General features: G+C 32.7%; 2 protein-coding genes across 13 annotated transcripts in view; one reads left to right on the top strand and one right to left on the bottom strand.

The window, feature by feature from the left end:
• Window positions 1-279: 279 nt before the first annotated feature.
• LOC119611145 (RING finger protein nhl-1) overlaps window positions 280-18,072 on the top strand; it is an 89,074-nt gene continuing 71,281 nt past the window's right edge. For 7 of the 12 annotated variants that reach the window (XM_037966625.1, XM_037966634.1, XM_037966631.1 and 4 more), the window contains exon 1: window positions 18,019-18,072. The gene's annotated coding sequence lies outside the window, so the exon portion shown is untranslated. Of the gene's footprint in view, window positions 377-16,671; window positions 17,078-17,917; window positions 17,940-18,018 lie in introns of those variants that run through there. The other 5 variants (XM_037966637.1, XM_037966626.1, XM_037966627.1 and 2 more) reach the window with 4 other exon arrangements.
• On the bottom strand, window positions 7,274-10,223 carry LOC119611146 (V-type proton ATPase 116 kDa subunit a-like). The gene is made up of 2 exons (XM_037966638.1): window positions 7,919-10,223; window positions 7,274-7,862 (listed from the first exon to the last, which is right to left on the bottom strand). The coding sequence occupies exons 1-2, from the start codon at window positions 10,164-10,166 to the stop codon at window positions 7,510-7,512; spliced, it is 2,601 nt and encodes an 866-aa protein (XP_037822566.1). The 5' UTR covers window positions 10,167-10,223; the 3' UTR covers window positions 7,274-7,509.

Here is an 18,072-nt window from a genome sequence, read left to right on the forward strand (position 1 = left end):
AACTAAAAAAAGAAAAAAACAAAATAACATATAAAAATTTAATTAAAACATGGTCAAATAAATATACGAACATATTTTCAAATAAATACATAAACGTTTTGCAATGAACTTGAAATAACTAAAATATTTGCAACTAAGCTATTCACAATAGATGTCGTAAAGTTGTAGTGTTGTATGCTAGCAATTGTTTTTTAAATAGTAGTTGTAGAAATCAAATACAACACTTAATTATTTAAAATTTATCAAAAGCATCTAATAAATTTTTTCTCTTTTTTGCAGAATCACTAGTTAACAGAGGTCTTTTACACGAAAAAAGGCACCCTTTAGGGGGTTGTCTATTATTTCAGATACTACTTTATCTTACAAATAAAAGACGGTAAGTTGCATATTGAGCAGAATACTTTAAACTGTAAATAAATCTTTAATCAATTATTGCCAATATTCCCAGTTTATCAACCTCCTTTTTAAGAAAAAAATCAAATCCCAAAATAAAATTTTGCTAAAAATTACTGAAAACCTAAACCAAAATAGCAATTAATTTACGCACACATCATTTATGGTGTTCTTAATTACCATAATGCACCTAATTTAATCCCACTGCGAAAATAAAATTTCTATTAAAAAAAAAAAGAAATAAATGTAGAAGACAGCAATATGTATTTTTGGTTTACAGCAGCAGAAATTTTATTTGGAACTTAAATTCTTTGACTATAAAAATAAACACACACACATGAATACTTATAGTAGAAGTGAAACAGAACGGATGCTATTTTCTACGGACGATGACGACAAAGACGACTCTCAGTTGCTCTGGTGATTGCATTTTTCTATTTTTAAATATTTCCAATTTTCACTAATTTTCTTCACTTTATTTCTTCTCAATGATGCCTTTTTATACTTTATTTAAAATAAAATGGAGGGTATATTTGATTAGATGTAAGGTTTGTAACATAGACAACGAAAACTCAATGAAAGTATAGTCTATAGTATAGTCCATAGGGTAGTCTATAATCTATTCCATAGACTAGTTCTATAGTCTTGTCTAGACTAGACTGTAGACTAGACTATAGACTAGAGTATAAAGTCTATAGATTAAAGACTATAGACTAGACTACAGACTATAGCATAGACTATATACTAGTCTATAGTCTGGTCTATAATCCAGTCTATTGTCTTGTCTATAGATTAGACTATAGACTAAAGTATAAATTAGCCTATAGATTAGACTATAGACTACACTATATAATAGTCCTTAGACTAGACAATAGACTAATCTATAGTCTATTCTATAGTCTAGTCTATAGACAAGACTATATACTAGTCTATAGACAAGACTATAGACTAGTCTATAGTATTTTCTATAGTCTATGCTATAGTCTATGCTATAGTCTTATCTATAGCCTATACTATAGTCTTAGCCATGGCTTAGTCTAAAGTCTAGTCTATAGTCTATTCTATAGTCTAAAATATAGTCTACACTATAGTCCAGTCTAGACAAGACTATAGAGTAGACTATTGTCCGGTCTATAGTCTAGTCTATAATCTAGCCTATAATATAGTATATAGTGTAGTCCATAGTCTTGTCTATAGTGTAGTTTATAGTTTAGTGAATAGTCTATTCTATGATCAAGTCTATAGTCTACCCTATAGTCTAGTCTATAGTCTAGCCTATAGTCTAGTCTATAGTCTAGTCTAAAGTCTACTCTAGAGTGTAGTCTATAGTCTAGTCTATAATCTAGTCTATAATCTAGTCTATAATCTAGTCTATAATCTAGACTATAATCTAGTCTATAGTCTAGTCTATAGTCTAGTCTATAGTCTCGTCTATAGTCTTGTCTATAGCCTAGTCTATAATCTGGTCTATGGTCTAGTCTATAGTCTAGTCTATAGTCTAGTCTATAATCTAGTCTATAATCTAGTCTACAGTCTAGTCTATTTTCTAGACTATAATCTAGTCTATAGTCTAGTCCATAGCCTAGTCCAAAGTCTAGTCTACATTCTAGTCTATAATCTAGTCTATAGTCAGGTCTATAGTCAAGTCTATATTCTAGTCTATAGTCTAGTCTAGAGTCTAGTCTATAGTTTAGTTTATAGTCTAGTCTATAGTCTGGTCTAGAGTCTAGTCTAGAGTCTAGTCTATAGTTTGGTATATAGTTTAATCTATAGTCTAGTCTATAATCTAGTCTATAGTCTAGTCTATATTCTAGTCTTTAGTCTAGTCTATACTCTAGTCTATAGTCTAGTCTATAGTCTAGTCTATAGTCTAGTCTATAGTCTAGTCTATAGTCTAGTCTATAGTCTAGTCTATATATCCATAGCCTAGTCTATCCGAATACCTTTCCTCAATCCTTTTCGGCCGATAGTAACAGGTCAAATTTCATATATTTCTTCTTAAATTTACACACATTTATTTATTATTCATTTTTTATACTTCTCTGGGTCGCCTGCAACGAATGAATAGTCCGCCATATAAACTTATTGATGCTTGAACGTTTTGACAGACTGACTATCCCACCATAGTGATTACAGCAATATTTTGTTTTTTTTTTTTTTTGTTTATTCAGCTCGTCCAACTGATATGCCCGATAAGTCAGTGTGTAACGAATGAGATGTGTGAGAAAATCAAGCAGCCGTATTGCATAGCTATCTATAAATAACCCATTATGTACCACAGAGAATGCAAACTCGTGTAAAATGTTTGAACAAATACATAAATGTATGAATGTATGTAAATTCTCTGGTACACACAATGTTCTATGTACTTGTAAAAATTAGTTTTTATAACCAGAAAAAATATTATTAGATGTTAGAGAGTCCCTATGTAAATCAATTAGTTGTGTGGAACAAGCACTTTTTGAAAGATAAAATTAGCACTATGGGTCTGAACTAAAAAAAGATGAAAACAAAGAAAATTTTTGGACTATACTATAGACTAGACTATAGACTAGACCATAGACTAGACTATAGACTAGACTATAGACTAGACTATAGACTAGACTGACTAGACTATAGACTAGACTATAGACTAGACCATAGACTAGACTATAGACTAGACTATAGACTAGACTATAGACTAGACTATAGACTAGACTAGACTATAGACTAGACTATAGACTAGACTAGACTATAGACTAGACTATAGACTAGACTATAGACTAGACTATAGACTAGACTATAGACTAGACTATAGACTAGACTATAGACTAGACTATAGACTAGACTATAGACTAGACTAGAGACTAGACTATAGACTAGACTATAGACTAGACTATAGACTAGACTATAGACTAGACTATAGACTAGACTATAGACTAGACTATAGACTAGACTATAGACTAGACTATAGACTAGACTATAGACTAGACTATAGACTAGACTATAGACTAGACTATAGACTAGACTATAGACTAGACTATAGACTAGACTATAGACTAGACTATAGACTAGACTATAGACTAGACTATAGACTAGACTATAGACTAGACTATAGACTAGACTATAGACTAGACTATAGACTAGACTATAGACTAGACTATAGACTAGACTATAGACTAGACTATACTATAGATTATAGACCAGACTATAGACTAGACTATAGACTAGACTATGTACTAGACTATACTATAGATTAGAGACCAGACTATAGACTAGACTATAGACTAGACTATGTACTAGACCATAGACTAGACTATAGACTAGACTATAGACTAGACTATAGATTAGACTATAGACTAGACTATAAACTAGACTATAGATTAGACTATAGACTAGACTATACACTATACTATAGACTAGACTACAGACTAGACTGTAGACTAGACTATAGACTAGACTATAGACTAGACTATAGACTAGACTATAGACTAGACTATAGACTAGACTATAGACTAGACTATAGACTAGACTATAGACTAGACTATAGACTAGACTATAGACTAGACTATAGACTAGACTATGACTAGACTATAGACTATAGACTAGACTATAGACTAGACTATAGACTACTATAGACTAGACTATAGACTAGACTATAGACTAGACTAGACTATAGACTAGACTATAGACTAGACTATAGACTAGACTATAGACTAGACTATAGACTAGACTATAGACTAGACTATAGACTAGACTATAGACTAGACTATAGACTAGACTATAGACTAGACTATAGACTAGACTATAGACTAGACTATAGACTAGACTATAGACTAGACTATAGACTAGACTATAGACTAGACTATAGACTAGACTATAGACTAGACTATAGACTAGACTATAGACTAGACTATAGACTAGACTATAGACTAGACTATAGACTAGACTATAGACTAGACTATAGACTAGACTATAGACTAGACTATAGACTAGACTATAGACTAGACTATAGACTAGACTATAGACTAGACTATAGACTAGACTATAGACTAGACTATAGACTAGACTATAGACTAGACTATAGACTAGACTATAGACTAGACTATACTAGACTATAGACTAGACTATAGACTAGACTATAGACTAGACTATAGACTAGACTATAGACTAGACTATAGACTAGACTATAGACTAGATTAGACTAGACTATAGACTAGACTATAGACTAGACTATAGACTAGACTATAGACTAGACTATAGACTAGACTATAGACTAGACTATAGACTAGACTATAGACTAGACTATAGACTAGACTATAGACTAGACTATAGACTAGACTATAGACTAGACTATAGACTAGACTATAGACTAGACTATAGACTAGACTATAGACTAGACTATAGACTAGACTATAGACTAGACTATAGACTAGACTATAGACTAGACTATAGACTAGACTATAGACTAGACTATAGACTAGACTATAGACTAGACTATAGACTAGACTATAGACTAGACTATAGACTAGACTAAGACTAGACTATAGACTAGACTATAGACTAGACCATAGACTAGACTATAGACTAGACTATAGACTAGACTATAGACTAGACTATAGACTAGACTATAGACTAGACCATAGACTAGACTATAGACTAGACTATAGACTAGACTATAGACTAGACTATAGACTAGACTATAGACTAGACTATAGACTAGACTATAGACTAGACTATAGACTAGACTATAGACTAGAACTATAGACTAGACCTATAGACTACTATAGACTAGACTATAGACTAGACTATAGATAGACTATAGACTAGACTATAGACTAGACTATAGACTAGACTATAGACTAGACTATAGACTAGACTATAGACTAGACTATAGACTAGACTATAGACTAGACTATAGACTAGACTATAGACTAGAACTATAGACTAGACTATAGACTAAACTATAGACTAGACTATAGACTAGACTATAGACTAGACTATAGACTAACTATGACTAGACTATAGACTAGACTATAGACTAGACTATAGACTAGACTATAGACTAGACTATAGACTAGACTATAGACTAGACTATAGACTAGACTATAGACTAGACTATAGACTAGACTATAGACTAGACTATAGACTAGACTATAACTAGACTATAGACTAGACTATAGACTAGACTATAGACTAGACTATAGACTAGACTATAGACTAGACTATAGACTAGACTATAGACTAGACTATAGACTAGACTATAGACTAGACTATAGACTAGACTATAGACTAGACTAGACTAGACTAGAGACTAGACTAGACTAGACTATAGACTAGACTAGACTATAGACTAGACCAGACTATAGACTAGACTAGACTATGACTAGACTAGACTATAGACTAGACTAGACTATAGACTAGACTATAGACTAGACTATAGACTAGACTATAGACTAGACTAGACTAGACTATAGACTAGACTATAGACTAGACTATAGACTAGACTATAGACTAGACTATAGACTAGACTATAGACTAGACTATAGACTAGACTATATAGACTATAGACTAGACTATAGACTAGACTATAGACTAGACTATGACTAGACTATAGACTAGACTATAGACTAGACTATAGACTAGACTATAGACTAGACTATAGACTAGACTATAGACTAGACTATAGACTAGACTATAGACTAGACTATAGACTAGACTATAGACTAGACTATAGACTAGACTATAGACTAGACTATAGACTAGACTATAGACTAGACTATAGACTAGACTATAGACTAGACTATAGACTAGACTATAGACTAGACTATAGACTAGACTATAGACTAGACTATAGACTAGACTATAGACTAGACTATAGACTAGACTATAGACTAGACTATAGACTAGACTATAGACTAGACTATAGACTAGACTATAGACTAGACTATAGACTAGACTATAGACTAGACTATAGACTAGACTATAGACTAGACTATAGACTAGACTATAGACTAGACTACTATAGACTAGACTATAGACTAGACTATAGACTAGACTATAGACTAGACTATAGACTAGACTTAGATAGACTATAGACTAGACTATAGACTAGACTATAGACTAGACTATAGACTAGACTATAGACTAGACTATAGACTAGACTATAGACTAGACTATAGACTAGACTATAGACTAGACTATAGACTAGACTATAGACTAGACTATAGACTAGACTATAGACTAGACTATAGACTAGACTATAGACTAGACTATAGACTAGACTATAGACTAGACTATAGACTAGACTATAGACTAGACTATAGACTAGACTATAGACTAGACTATAGACTAGACTATAGACTAGACTATAGACTAGACTATAGACTAGACTATAGACTAGACTATAGACTAGACTATAGACTAGACTATAGACTAGACTATAGACTAGACTATAGACTAGACTATAGACTAGACTATAGACTAGACTATAGACTAGACTATAGACTAGACTATAGACTAGACTATAGACTAGACTATAGACTAGACTATAGACTAGACTATAGACTAGACTATAGACTAGACTATAGACTAGACCATAGACTAGACTATAGACTAGACTATAGACTAGACTATAGACTAGACTATAGACTAGACTATAGACTAAGTGTCGTGGCATTCCGTATCAAAGATCCAGTTTTCTAGAATCTCGAAATCATTCCAAACCATTCATTTTCTTTAGTTCGTTTACAATGCATTGCAATTATTAAATTGTAGTCTTTGTTGTTATTATTGCGAAATTGTTTTTTTTTTTAATTTTTTTTTCTTTATTTGCTTTCACCATTTACGTTGTATTTTTATTTGTTTAAAAATTGCGTGTAATGATCATATAATTTTTGTGGATACACACACAAATTAACTTATACAAAGAAATAAAAATAAAATAAGAAAAAAAATCTATAGAAATTGACCTTGAATACTTTTATATATAAAATTTTGTTGTTTTTGTAAAAGCAAAGAAATTTTCTTTAAGTAGAAGTGTTTGGAAAATACGTTGGCAATTTTAGAGGCGGTTAAAAGAGAAATAATTTTCGTTTTTAAAATAATTGAAGTTTGAAGAATATTTTAAGCAAATTTTTAATCTTCATAATGAGGTGAACTTTTTTCAAAACGAAAGGGCTGAAAGACCTCACCACTGCCAGCATAAAATTTCGATTGAAATTCTACCCAGTGTAGACGCAAGGTATGCAGAAATGCTGATAAACCCTCCATGACCACTAATATGGCCACCGTTAAAATGGACCAGAAAATGAACACCATATACAAGACCAAACTATTCCAATAGCCACGCTGACCAGTTAAACCAATTTTTAAGACCATATTCCATAAAACTGTCGATAGTTGATCGTGGGCCAATGACAAAGCCCACAAACGTAAATAGGAGGCAGTGTGGGAGACTGAGCCCAATATGCTTTCGATGCAATGAATGCCTGAAAGAGAGGGTGAAAGTTATTATTGAAGGTTTTAGAGAACTTTAAATCTTTACCCGAATGTATCCACAATTCACTTAAATCTGTTTTACTCTCTGCCGCTTCCTTTTTAGCTATTTCCGATTTCACCGGATGTAAAGAACTTTCCACGTTGTAGACTAAAGATTTTCTCATATTTGTTAAGGTACTAAGAGTCCTGGTCTTCCTTAAAGCCTCATTTTTGATTTTTTGTAAATTTTTCTCTTGTATCATGAAATAAACCGGTCGACCAGCCAACAGTAACGGTATACAAATGAGGGCCAGGGTAAGCAAAACTATTTGTAAATAAGGCTGTAAGTCAAACATCCAAATTTCACAACCTACCGGAGGCTCTTCGGGGCCTTTCATTAGCAACATGTTGATGAATACAATTAATATGCTGGGAGCACAGGCCGAGTTGTAGGGTGTTTTGGTGTGGCCACCAAATTGCAACCATTTGAAAAATATTAAAAATACTAAATAGGCAAAAATGCTTAAGAGAAAAGTCAGTTGAGGTAGAAACACCAATAGTAGATCCACATAGTCCTTTTTATGTATATGATTAAATGCCGAGAGGATTAGGCCAAAACACATTTGAGCCACACCTAAAATAATGGCCAATTTCATTTTTAAAGAATTGAAAGTAATAATAGCATTTTCTCCCGAAGCATCCCATACCGGATCCATGCCAAAAACATAGGGAGTTCCCAGATATTGTTGTTGATCATAAGGATCCAGTTGTATATAGTGGGCATGAAGAACAGTAGTTTTATTCAAATCCGCCCGCCAAGAAGAACCAAATATATTAAAAGACTTGGAGAAGCAATCATTATAGATAAAACCCGTGTAAATGGAAAAGGCACCCATTAGTAAGATAATATAACGACCCGCAAATAGGATATTCCAAATTTCACTTTGTTGCGCAGCAAAACGATTCTGTTCCTCCAATTTTTGCTCTTTTAAAACCATCCATAAACCAAATAAAAACATTATAACACCATGACCGATATCACCAAACATAACAGCAAATAGAAAAGGAAATGTTATAATGGTATAGGGAGCCGGATTCAATTCCTGATATTGAGCTATACCATATGAATCGATAAGATTTTGAAAACCTTGAGTAAATTTATTCAATACAAAATAGGTGGGTTTATCTAAATCCATTAGATTTCGTTTCTGAAGCTCATTCAGCAATGGTATAAACATAGAACGTGAATTATCTTTAGCGGTACGTCGGGCGCCCTGCAATAAAGCCACTCTAACACTTTCCACATCATGCGTAGGTATCCAACATTCAGCCTGTAGATATTTGTCTAAATGCAAATGTCTGATACGACTCATGCGATTGAGTACGTAATAGACCTTTAACATTTTATCTACCTTAACGCGCCAGATATAAATATCGGCCGAGGCCAAGAGCAGTAAGTTAAAACAATGCGTTTTAATACGTTTTATAATTGCTTCTAAATCTTGCATTTCCTGTTTTATATGTTCAGCTTCTAGGCGTCGCTCCTGCAGCGATTCCGAACATTCAAAGAGTTGTATACCAAAACCTTGACAGATTTTGGCAATTTTTTTCCTTAACTCTGAGCCCAAGAAAAATACCATAAAAACATATTTCCTTGTAAAATTTTCCTTATCCAAAGGCTTCATTTCTTCATGTTTTATAAAGAAATAACCTCTAGTAACCCGCCACAACATGGTTTCGAACGGCTGAAATCTTTCCACCGCTATAGTGCCCGTAAAAAAGGACAAATGTACGCCCTCATTTCCGTCCTCAGCATTCAATTCATTTTGCAATAACAGCCTTATAACACTATCCGACCAGGCCATTATCGCCTCTGGTCTTACACCCTGGGCACCCAAAAATATATCCGCCTTTTCCAAAACCTCTAAACGTTCGTACAGCTGACGACTTTGCCTTTTAAAAACATCCACATTACCCGCCACTTGCGTTAATTCTTCATAGTATTGCTGCACCGTTGTTTCCATCGTTTTTAAATCATCTGCCTCCGGTATTTCATCTTCATCAACATCCGGATAAATAACGATTTTTATGTTTAAATCTTCAATTTCTTGTTGTAAATAACTAATTATACGTTTCAGTTCGTGGCATCTTTTTATCTCGGTGGCATAGAGATTATTTGCCACCGTGCTGCCATCATAAATATTACGAAATTGCACTTTTCCCACATAACCCAATTCAATTAGACAATTAAAGGCGGATTCGGTGTGCAAGACTATTTGGCACAATGACATGGGTTCACTGCGAAAGAATGACATTATTATTTGAGTTTGATTTGAGGGAAAATTACGGAGAAAATTTTAAATAATACAAAAAATAAATTAAATTATTTGAGTAATGGAAATAGTAAATCATAGTTGATTTCAAGATACTCTATATTTGGGTTAGGCAGGGGATCTCTTAGGATTTGTAGAGAGCTTAAGTTACTCTTACTAAGGTTTAACAGAAAACCACAATCAGTCAGAGAGCTCATTTGCAAATCTTTGTCGATGTTAGATCTTCATATATCTAGGTTCTAAGTTTGACTTAATTTGTCAAGGAGAGCTCTCTAATCAACTCATTTGTTTTCATGCTTTCACACGTAGAAATTAGAGAGATCATTCGTTACTTATTGCTGATGCCTGCTATAAGCACAGGGAATTGCTTTATGAATAAATAGCGACCAGAACCAGTTAGAGAGCAAGTTTTTTGCACTCTGTTAGAAACTCTCTTATATATACATACATATATGTATGTATGCTTGCACGTGTATATAGAAAAAAAAACAAAACCACGAAATTTTAACTTTCTGTCTATCGCTTTGTTTGCTTTTACACATACATACGTAAACTTACACAAGTATAGGATACAAATAAACCAAGTCAGAGAGCTCATTTGTGGCTCTTTGCCGGTTCTACATATATGTTTGCTTAGACTTGTGTTAAGTAAAAACCAACTAAACCAGTTAGGCAACTAATATTTTGCTCTCTGCTCAACGCAGTTCTATAAAATTTATCGAAATCTCTATATCAAAGTTACTGAAAGAGCTCTCTTATTAAAATGCTCAACATTTTGTGAATATTTAGACAAAGAGCTCTTTTATAAGCTCATTTGCTTTTACACATACGTAAACATACACATGTATAGCATACAATCAAATCAGAAAGCTCATTCGTCTCTCTTTGTTAATGCCTACTCCAGATACTTTTACATGTATTCTTGCCCGTATGTTTGCTTAGACATGTATAAAAGATCAACAAATCCAGTTAAAGAACAAATATTTTGATCTCTGTCTATGGCTGCTCTATGTCACTGCTTCAAAGCTCTACATCGGACATAGGCAAAGAACTCTCTTATGAAACTGCTCAATATGTAAGTTCATTTGTTTTTACATCAGACATAGGCAAATAACTTTCTTATTTTTTAGATAGTTATTTGTACATGTACCTTTGCTTAGACATGTATAAAAACCAAATAAACTAGTTAGAGACATAATATTTTTGCTTTCTACTTATCTTTGCTCTATATAATTGATTGAAAGCTTTACATAAGAGATCAGCAAAGAGCTATCTAATGAACCTGCAGAGTTAGCCAGATAGCTCTCTTATGAATTCATTTGCTTTCGCACGTACGTAAGTGTAAATGTATAGACATTAACAGGTATATAGAAAATATGTGGGAAAGTTTAGCCAGTTATGGCCTACCATATAATACACTACACCACTGCACACTGCTCTATATAATTGATTGAAAGCTTTACATAAGAGATCAGCAAAGAGCTATCTAATGAACCTGCAGAGTTAGCCAGATAGCTCTCTTATGAATTCATTTGCTTTCGCACGTACGTAAGTGTAAATGTATAGACATTAACAGGTATATAGAAAATATGTGGGAAAGTTTAGCCAGTTATGGCCTACCATATAATACACTACACCAGCTATGAGTATATTTAAAAAATAAGTTTTTTTGCTATAAAAAAGCATTTATGTTGAATTTTACTTTATTCCGATTTATTGATGAAGATTTTCTAAAAGAGGTTATATGGGTTATGAGCTCAAAAGTCCTAATCGGAAGGACCGGTTGTAAGGGGCCTAATGAATTAGACTTCATACTTTTGACGATAAACATATATGATCCAAATTTTATTAAAATATCATGAAAATTTCATCCAGTTTCAGCTAAGGTTTACATGAACAGCCAGCCTGCTGTACAGACGGACGGATATGGTAGAAAGTTATTCTGAATGAACATAACTTTAAGGCAAGTGTCAGACCAATATTATTGTGCTTTACAAATATCAACATAAGCACATTATACTTAGGATGTAGGAGAGAGCTTATTCGTAAAGTTTTCCGATGCCTGCTTTGCATATAGAGAATTGGTATTAATCAGAGATTAGAGCTTTTCATACGTATTTATGTATACTCACATATACATAAGAAACAAAACAAAGAGCTAATTTGTTTCTCTTTTACTCCGACTTTCGGTTTAAGTTGGAGCATCGTGCTCACTATTCGGACATTAAAATAGTATAAGATCTGGTATAAATTATAATGCTATGATAACAATATATTGGGTATTATTTGAAAACTTTATTGTGTATATTTTCCACAAATTTACATGAATTTTAAGTAAAACATACAAAGTTTTAATTCAAATTACTATAAAATGGTTTATAAGAGAGAATAATGATTTATTGTTTATGTTTTTTTTTTTCAATACACAAACCATTGACGAAGTAATGACGTCAATTCAAAAATTTAAAATATTTTTTTTTGCAAGTGTGTTAATGTTTATATTTTTAATATCTACTATGTATACTTTTGTATAAACTTTTAGGTTTTTAGATACATATTATTTATAAGATATTAACAAGTTAGATAAATAATTTTTGTTTAATAATTTTAACTAAAAACTTCAGAGTAATTTTGCATAAATTTAGAAAAACTTCTAAAATTTTATAAAAATTGTTCTAAAATATAAAATAATTCTTAGAAAAGTTTCTATAAAAAGAAATTGTGTGAAAATATTTTTACAATTGTATGTAAATATGTAAAAAAATGATGTGTATATAAACATTATCTACGACACCAAACAAAACAGAAAAAGACTTCCTACTACAATTACAAGAACACAAATAATGAAACAGCAAAATTTAACAACAAAGAAAGAAAAAAAATTTATGAAAAATAAAACAAGGAAAAAGAAAAAAATCAAGACAAACACATAAACCGATCTGATTGAATGGGTTTTTCTTTTACCATTGTTGTTTTTATGGGAATTTAAATGTAAAACAAGTATAAATGTTTGACTAAAGTATCTGATAGATACAAATAAGTAAAAAATATTTTTACGCTTTTCTTTTTTTTTGTTTTGAAATGAAAATGTGAATTTTATTTTTTCTTTCTGTGGTCGTTTCTTTTTTTTTTTTGTGTGGCATCATCTTTAAAATTTTAAATCATTATCATTGTTGTTGTTCTTGTTTTTTGCTTTACGCGCGGTCTTGACGTCTGTCGTGTTGTTCTTGTAGCTGTGCCAACTCAAGAAATATATACACATTTTCCGTTCGTTTGAAATGGTTTTGCGTCTCTGTGTGTGAAATATTGTGTAGATATTTTAGGTGCGAGAGTTTGTGTGTGCATCTTTGTTTGTTTTTCAGCCATGTTTCTATCAAAAACACATTCATTTGCTGGTTCGGCTCCTGCAGTCAGATGAAAAATATATTAAACGTTTATCAGAGAGTTTGAGAAACACAAGAGTATCGGAATAATCAAGAGATCACTTTTGTTGTTTTTTTTTAAGATTTTATACTAGAGATAATTTGTTTAAGGGGAGAAAGAGAAGTAAATGTTGCTGCAACATTTAAATTTAACATTAGTTAATTCTAGTTCAGTTCTAGTTTAGTTCTAGTTCAGTTTTAGTTCAATTCTAGTTCAGTTCTAGTTCAGTTCTTGTTCGGTTCTAGTTCAGTTCTAGTTCAGTTCTAGTTCAGTTCTAGTTCAGTTCTAGTTCAGTTCTAGTTCAGTTCTAGTTCAGTTCTAGTTCAGTTCTAGTTCAGTTCTAGTTCAGTTCTAGTTCAGTTCTAGTTCAGTTCTGGTTCAGTTCTAGTTCAGTTCTAGTTCAGTTCTAGTTCAGTTCTAGTTCAGTTCTAGTTCAGTTCTAGTTCAGTTCTAGTTCAGTTCTAGTTCAGTTCTAGTTCAGTTCTAGTTCAGTTCTAGTTCAGTTCTAGTTCAGTTCTAGTTCAGTTCTAGTTCAGTTCTAGTTCAGTTCTAGTTCAGTTCTAGTTCAGTTCTAGTTCAGTTCTAGTTCAGTTCTAGTTCAGTTCTAGTTCAGTTCTAGTTCAGTTCTAGTTCAGTTCTAGTTCAGTTCTAGTTCAGTTCTAGTTCAGTTCTAGTTCAGTTCTAGTTCAGTTCTAGTTCAGTTCTAGTTCAGTTCTAGTTCTTCTAGTTCAGTTCTAGTTCAGTTCAGTTCAGTTCTAGTTCAGTTCTAGTTCAGTTCTAGTTCAGTTCTAGTTCAGTTCTAGTTCAGTTCTAGTTCAGTTCTAGTTCAGTTCTAGTTCAGTTTCTAGTTCAGTTCTAGTTCAGTTCTAGTTCAGTTCTAGTTCAGTTCTAGTTCAGTTCTAGTTCAGTTCTAGTTCAGTTCTAGTTCAGTTCTAGTTAGTTCTAGTTCAGTTCTAGTTCAGTTTAGTTCATTCTAGTTCAGTTCTAGTTCAGTTCTAGTTCATTCTTGTTCGGTTCTAGTTCAGTCTAGTTCATTCTAGTTCAGTTCTAGTTCAGTTCTAGTTCAGTTCTAGTTCAGTTCTAGTTCAGTTCTAGTTCAGTTCTAGTTCAGTTCTAGTTCAGTTCTAGTTCAGTTCTAGTTCAGTTCTAGTTCAGTTCTAGTTCAGTTCTAGTTCAGTTCTAGTTCAGTTCTAGTTCAGTTCTAGTTCAGTTCTAGTTCAGTTCTAGTTCAGTTCTAGTTCAGTTCTAGTTCAGTTCTAGTTCAGTTCTAGTTCAGTTCTAGTTCAGTTCTAGTTCAGTTCTAGTTCAGTTCTAGTTCAGTTCTAGTTCAGTTCTAGTTCAGTTCTAGTTCAGTTCTAGTTCAGTTCTAGTTCAGTTCTAGTTCAGTTCTAGTTCAGTTCTAGTTCAGTTCTAGTTCAGTTCTAGTTCAGTTCTAGTTCAGTTCTAGTTCAGTTCTAGTTCAGTTCTAGTCAGTTCTAGTTCAGTTCTAGTTCAGTTCTAGTTCAGTTCTAGTTCAGTTCTAGTTCAGTTCTAGTTCAGTTCTAGTTCAGTTCTAGTTCAGTTCTAGTTCAGTTCTAGTTCAGTTCTAGTTCAGTTCTAGTTCAGTTCTAGTTCAGTTCTAGTTCAGTTCTAGTTCAGTTCTAGTTCAGTTCTAGTTCAGTTCTAGTTCAGTTCTAGTTCAGTTCTAGTTCAGTTCTAGTTCAGTTCTAGTTCAGTTCTAGTCAGTTCTAGTTCAGTTCTAGTTCAGTTCTAGTTCAGTTCTAGTTCAGTTCTAGTTCAGTTCTAGTTCAGTTCTAGTTCAGTTCTAGTTCAGTTCTAGTTCAGTTCTAGTTCAGTTCTAGTTCAGTTCTAGTTCAGTTCTAGTTCAGTTCTAGTTCAGTTCTAGTTCAGTTCTAGTTCAGTTCTAGTTCAATTCTAGTTCAGTTCTAGTTCAGTTCTAGTTCAGTTCTAGTTCAGTTCTAGTTCAGTTCTAGTTCAGTTCTAGTTCAGTTCTAGTTCAGTTCTAGTTCAGTTCTAGTTCAGTTCTAGTTCAGTCTAGTTCAGTTCTAGTTCAGTTCTAGTTCAGTTCTAGTTCAGTTCTAGTTCAGTTCTAGTTCAGTTCTAGTTCAGTTCTAGTTCAGTTCTAGTTCAGTTCTAGTTCAGTTCTAGTTCAGTTCTAGTTCAGTTCTAGTTCAGTTCTAGTTCAGTTCTAGTTCAGTTCTAGTTCAGTTCTAGTTCAGTTCTAGTTCAGTTCTAGTTCAGTTCTAGTTCAGTTCTAGTTCAGTTCTAGTTCAGTTCTAGTTCAGTTCTAGTTCAGTTCTAGTTTTCTAGTTCAGTTCTAGTTCAGTTCTAGTTCAGTTCTAGTTCAGTTCTAGTTCAGTTCTAGTTCAGTTCTAGTTCAGTTCTAGTTCAGTTCTAGTTCAGTTCTAGTTCAGTTCTAGTTCAGTTCTAGTTCAGTTCTAGTTCAGTTCTAGTTCAGTTCTAGTTCAGTTCTAGTTAAGTTCTAGTTCAGTTCTAGTTCAGTTCTAGTTAAGTTCTAGTTCAGTTCTAGTTCATTTCTAGTTCAGTTCTAGTTCAGTTCTAGTTCAGTTCTAGTTCAGTTCTAGTTAAGTTCTAGTTCAGTTCTAGTTCAGTTCTAGTTCAGTTCTAGTTAACTTCTAGTTCAGTTCTAGTTCAGTTCTAGTTAAGTTCTAGTTCAGTTCTAGTTCATTTCTAGTTCAGTTCTAGTTAAGTTCTAGTTCAGTTCTAGTTAAGTTCTAGTTCAGTTCTAGTTCAGTTCTAGTTCAGTTCGAGTTGAGTTTTACAAAACGTTCTATTCTCATAAAATTGATTAAACTCTCTATATACATGTTGCCAGCAACATGTTTCCAACACACTCTCATGACAGCCTCTAAACTTTTAACCATCACTATAAAAAGTACTCGGAGCACCAATACTCATCTGCTGATTTTCATGAAATTTCGGTTTTTATTTTTACTTGTAGTCTCAGATATTTTTCATGATTTTTATTGTAAAATTTTGTTTTTTTCTTAACCATTTTTTCGATTTTTCACACGCGCGCTACATGTTTCTAAAGCAAATTTTCCTTAAAATAAATTTCTGAATCAGTCGGTTTTTTTAAATTGAACAAAAATCTACACGAATCCCCATAAAAGCGCTTTAGCGTGAAATTCGAAAAAATTAATAAAATAAAAATGAAAAGCTAAAAGTTTTAAAAATTAAAAAAAAAATAATATTAATAAAAAATAAAATAAAATAATTAATTTAATAAAAAAAAGTGTAAAAATACTTCAGTTCTAATAAAAGAAAAAATAAATTAAATAACAAAAAATTCCCTTATTACGACATCTCATATCATTTGACTGAAAGAAAAAGAAAGAAATACAAATTTTTGTTCAACTTTTGCGGGGAAAAAATTAAAATATTTATAAATATATATTTTTGTTGAAGTTTTCCAACTAGTTGCATTTGATGTGTGCTTTTTGTTGTTATTATACCCACCATCAAAAAAGATGGGGGGTATATTGATTTTGTCATTCCGTTTGTAACACATCGAAATATTGGTCAGAGACCCACAAAAGTATATATATTCTGGGTCCTCATTAAATTCTAAGACGATCTAGCCATGTCTGTCCGTCTGTCCGTCTGTCCGTCCGTCCGTCCGTCTGTCTGTCTGTCTGTCTGTTGAAAGCACGATAGAGTCCGAACGGAAAGAGCTAGAGGCTTGAAATTTCACATAAATATTTCTTATAGGTAAGGTTTGTTTGGTATTGAAAATGGGCAATATCGGTCCACGTTTTCGGATAGCCCCCATACAAGTGGCCCCTAGAAAAGCAGCTTTAACAGCCATAACATGTTTAAAAATACGAATATAGCGATGAAATTCGACATAAATAAGTTTTTTGTGATCCAAAATCACTGTGCAAAATTTTATGAGGATCGGTCCATAATTGACCCTACCCCCCATATAAGGTCCCCTTCAGAAAATGACTTTAACGCTCATTACTGGCTTAAAAATTCTAGTATATAGATGAAATTCGACATAAGTAATTTTCATACGAGTCAAAATCTATCTAAAAAATTTTATGTTGATCGGTCCATGATTGACCCTACCCCCCATATAAGGTCCCCTTCAGAAAATGACTGCAACGCTCATTAATGACTTAAAAATACGAGTGTAGCGATGAAATTCGACACAAATAAATTTTATACGAACCAAATTCTGTCTACCAAATTTTATGAGGATCGACCCATAATTGACCCTACCCCCCCATATAATGTCCCCTTCAGAAAATTACTTTAACGCTTATAACTGGCCTAAAAATACGAATATATAGATGAAATTAGACATAAGTAAGTTTCATTCGAGTCAAACGAGGTTTGATGGTGGGTATATAAGATTCGGCATAGCCGAATATAACACTCTTACTTGTTTTTTTAATACTTTTTTCCACTTGCGACAAAGTTTTTAATACAAAATTTGTTG

The sequence above is a fragment of the Lucilia sericata genome, unplaced genomic scaffold (assembly GCF_015586225.1).
Source record: "Lucilia sericata isolate MDLA Ls3-8-SP2 unplaced genomic scaffold, ASM1558622v1 Contig001375F_arrow, whole genome shotgun sequence".
In the NCBI taxonomy this organism is placed as follows: Eukaryota; Metazoa; Arthropoda; class Insecta; order Diptera; family Calliphoridae; genus Lucilia; species Lucilia sericata.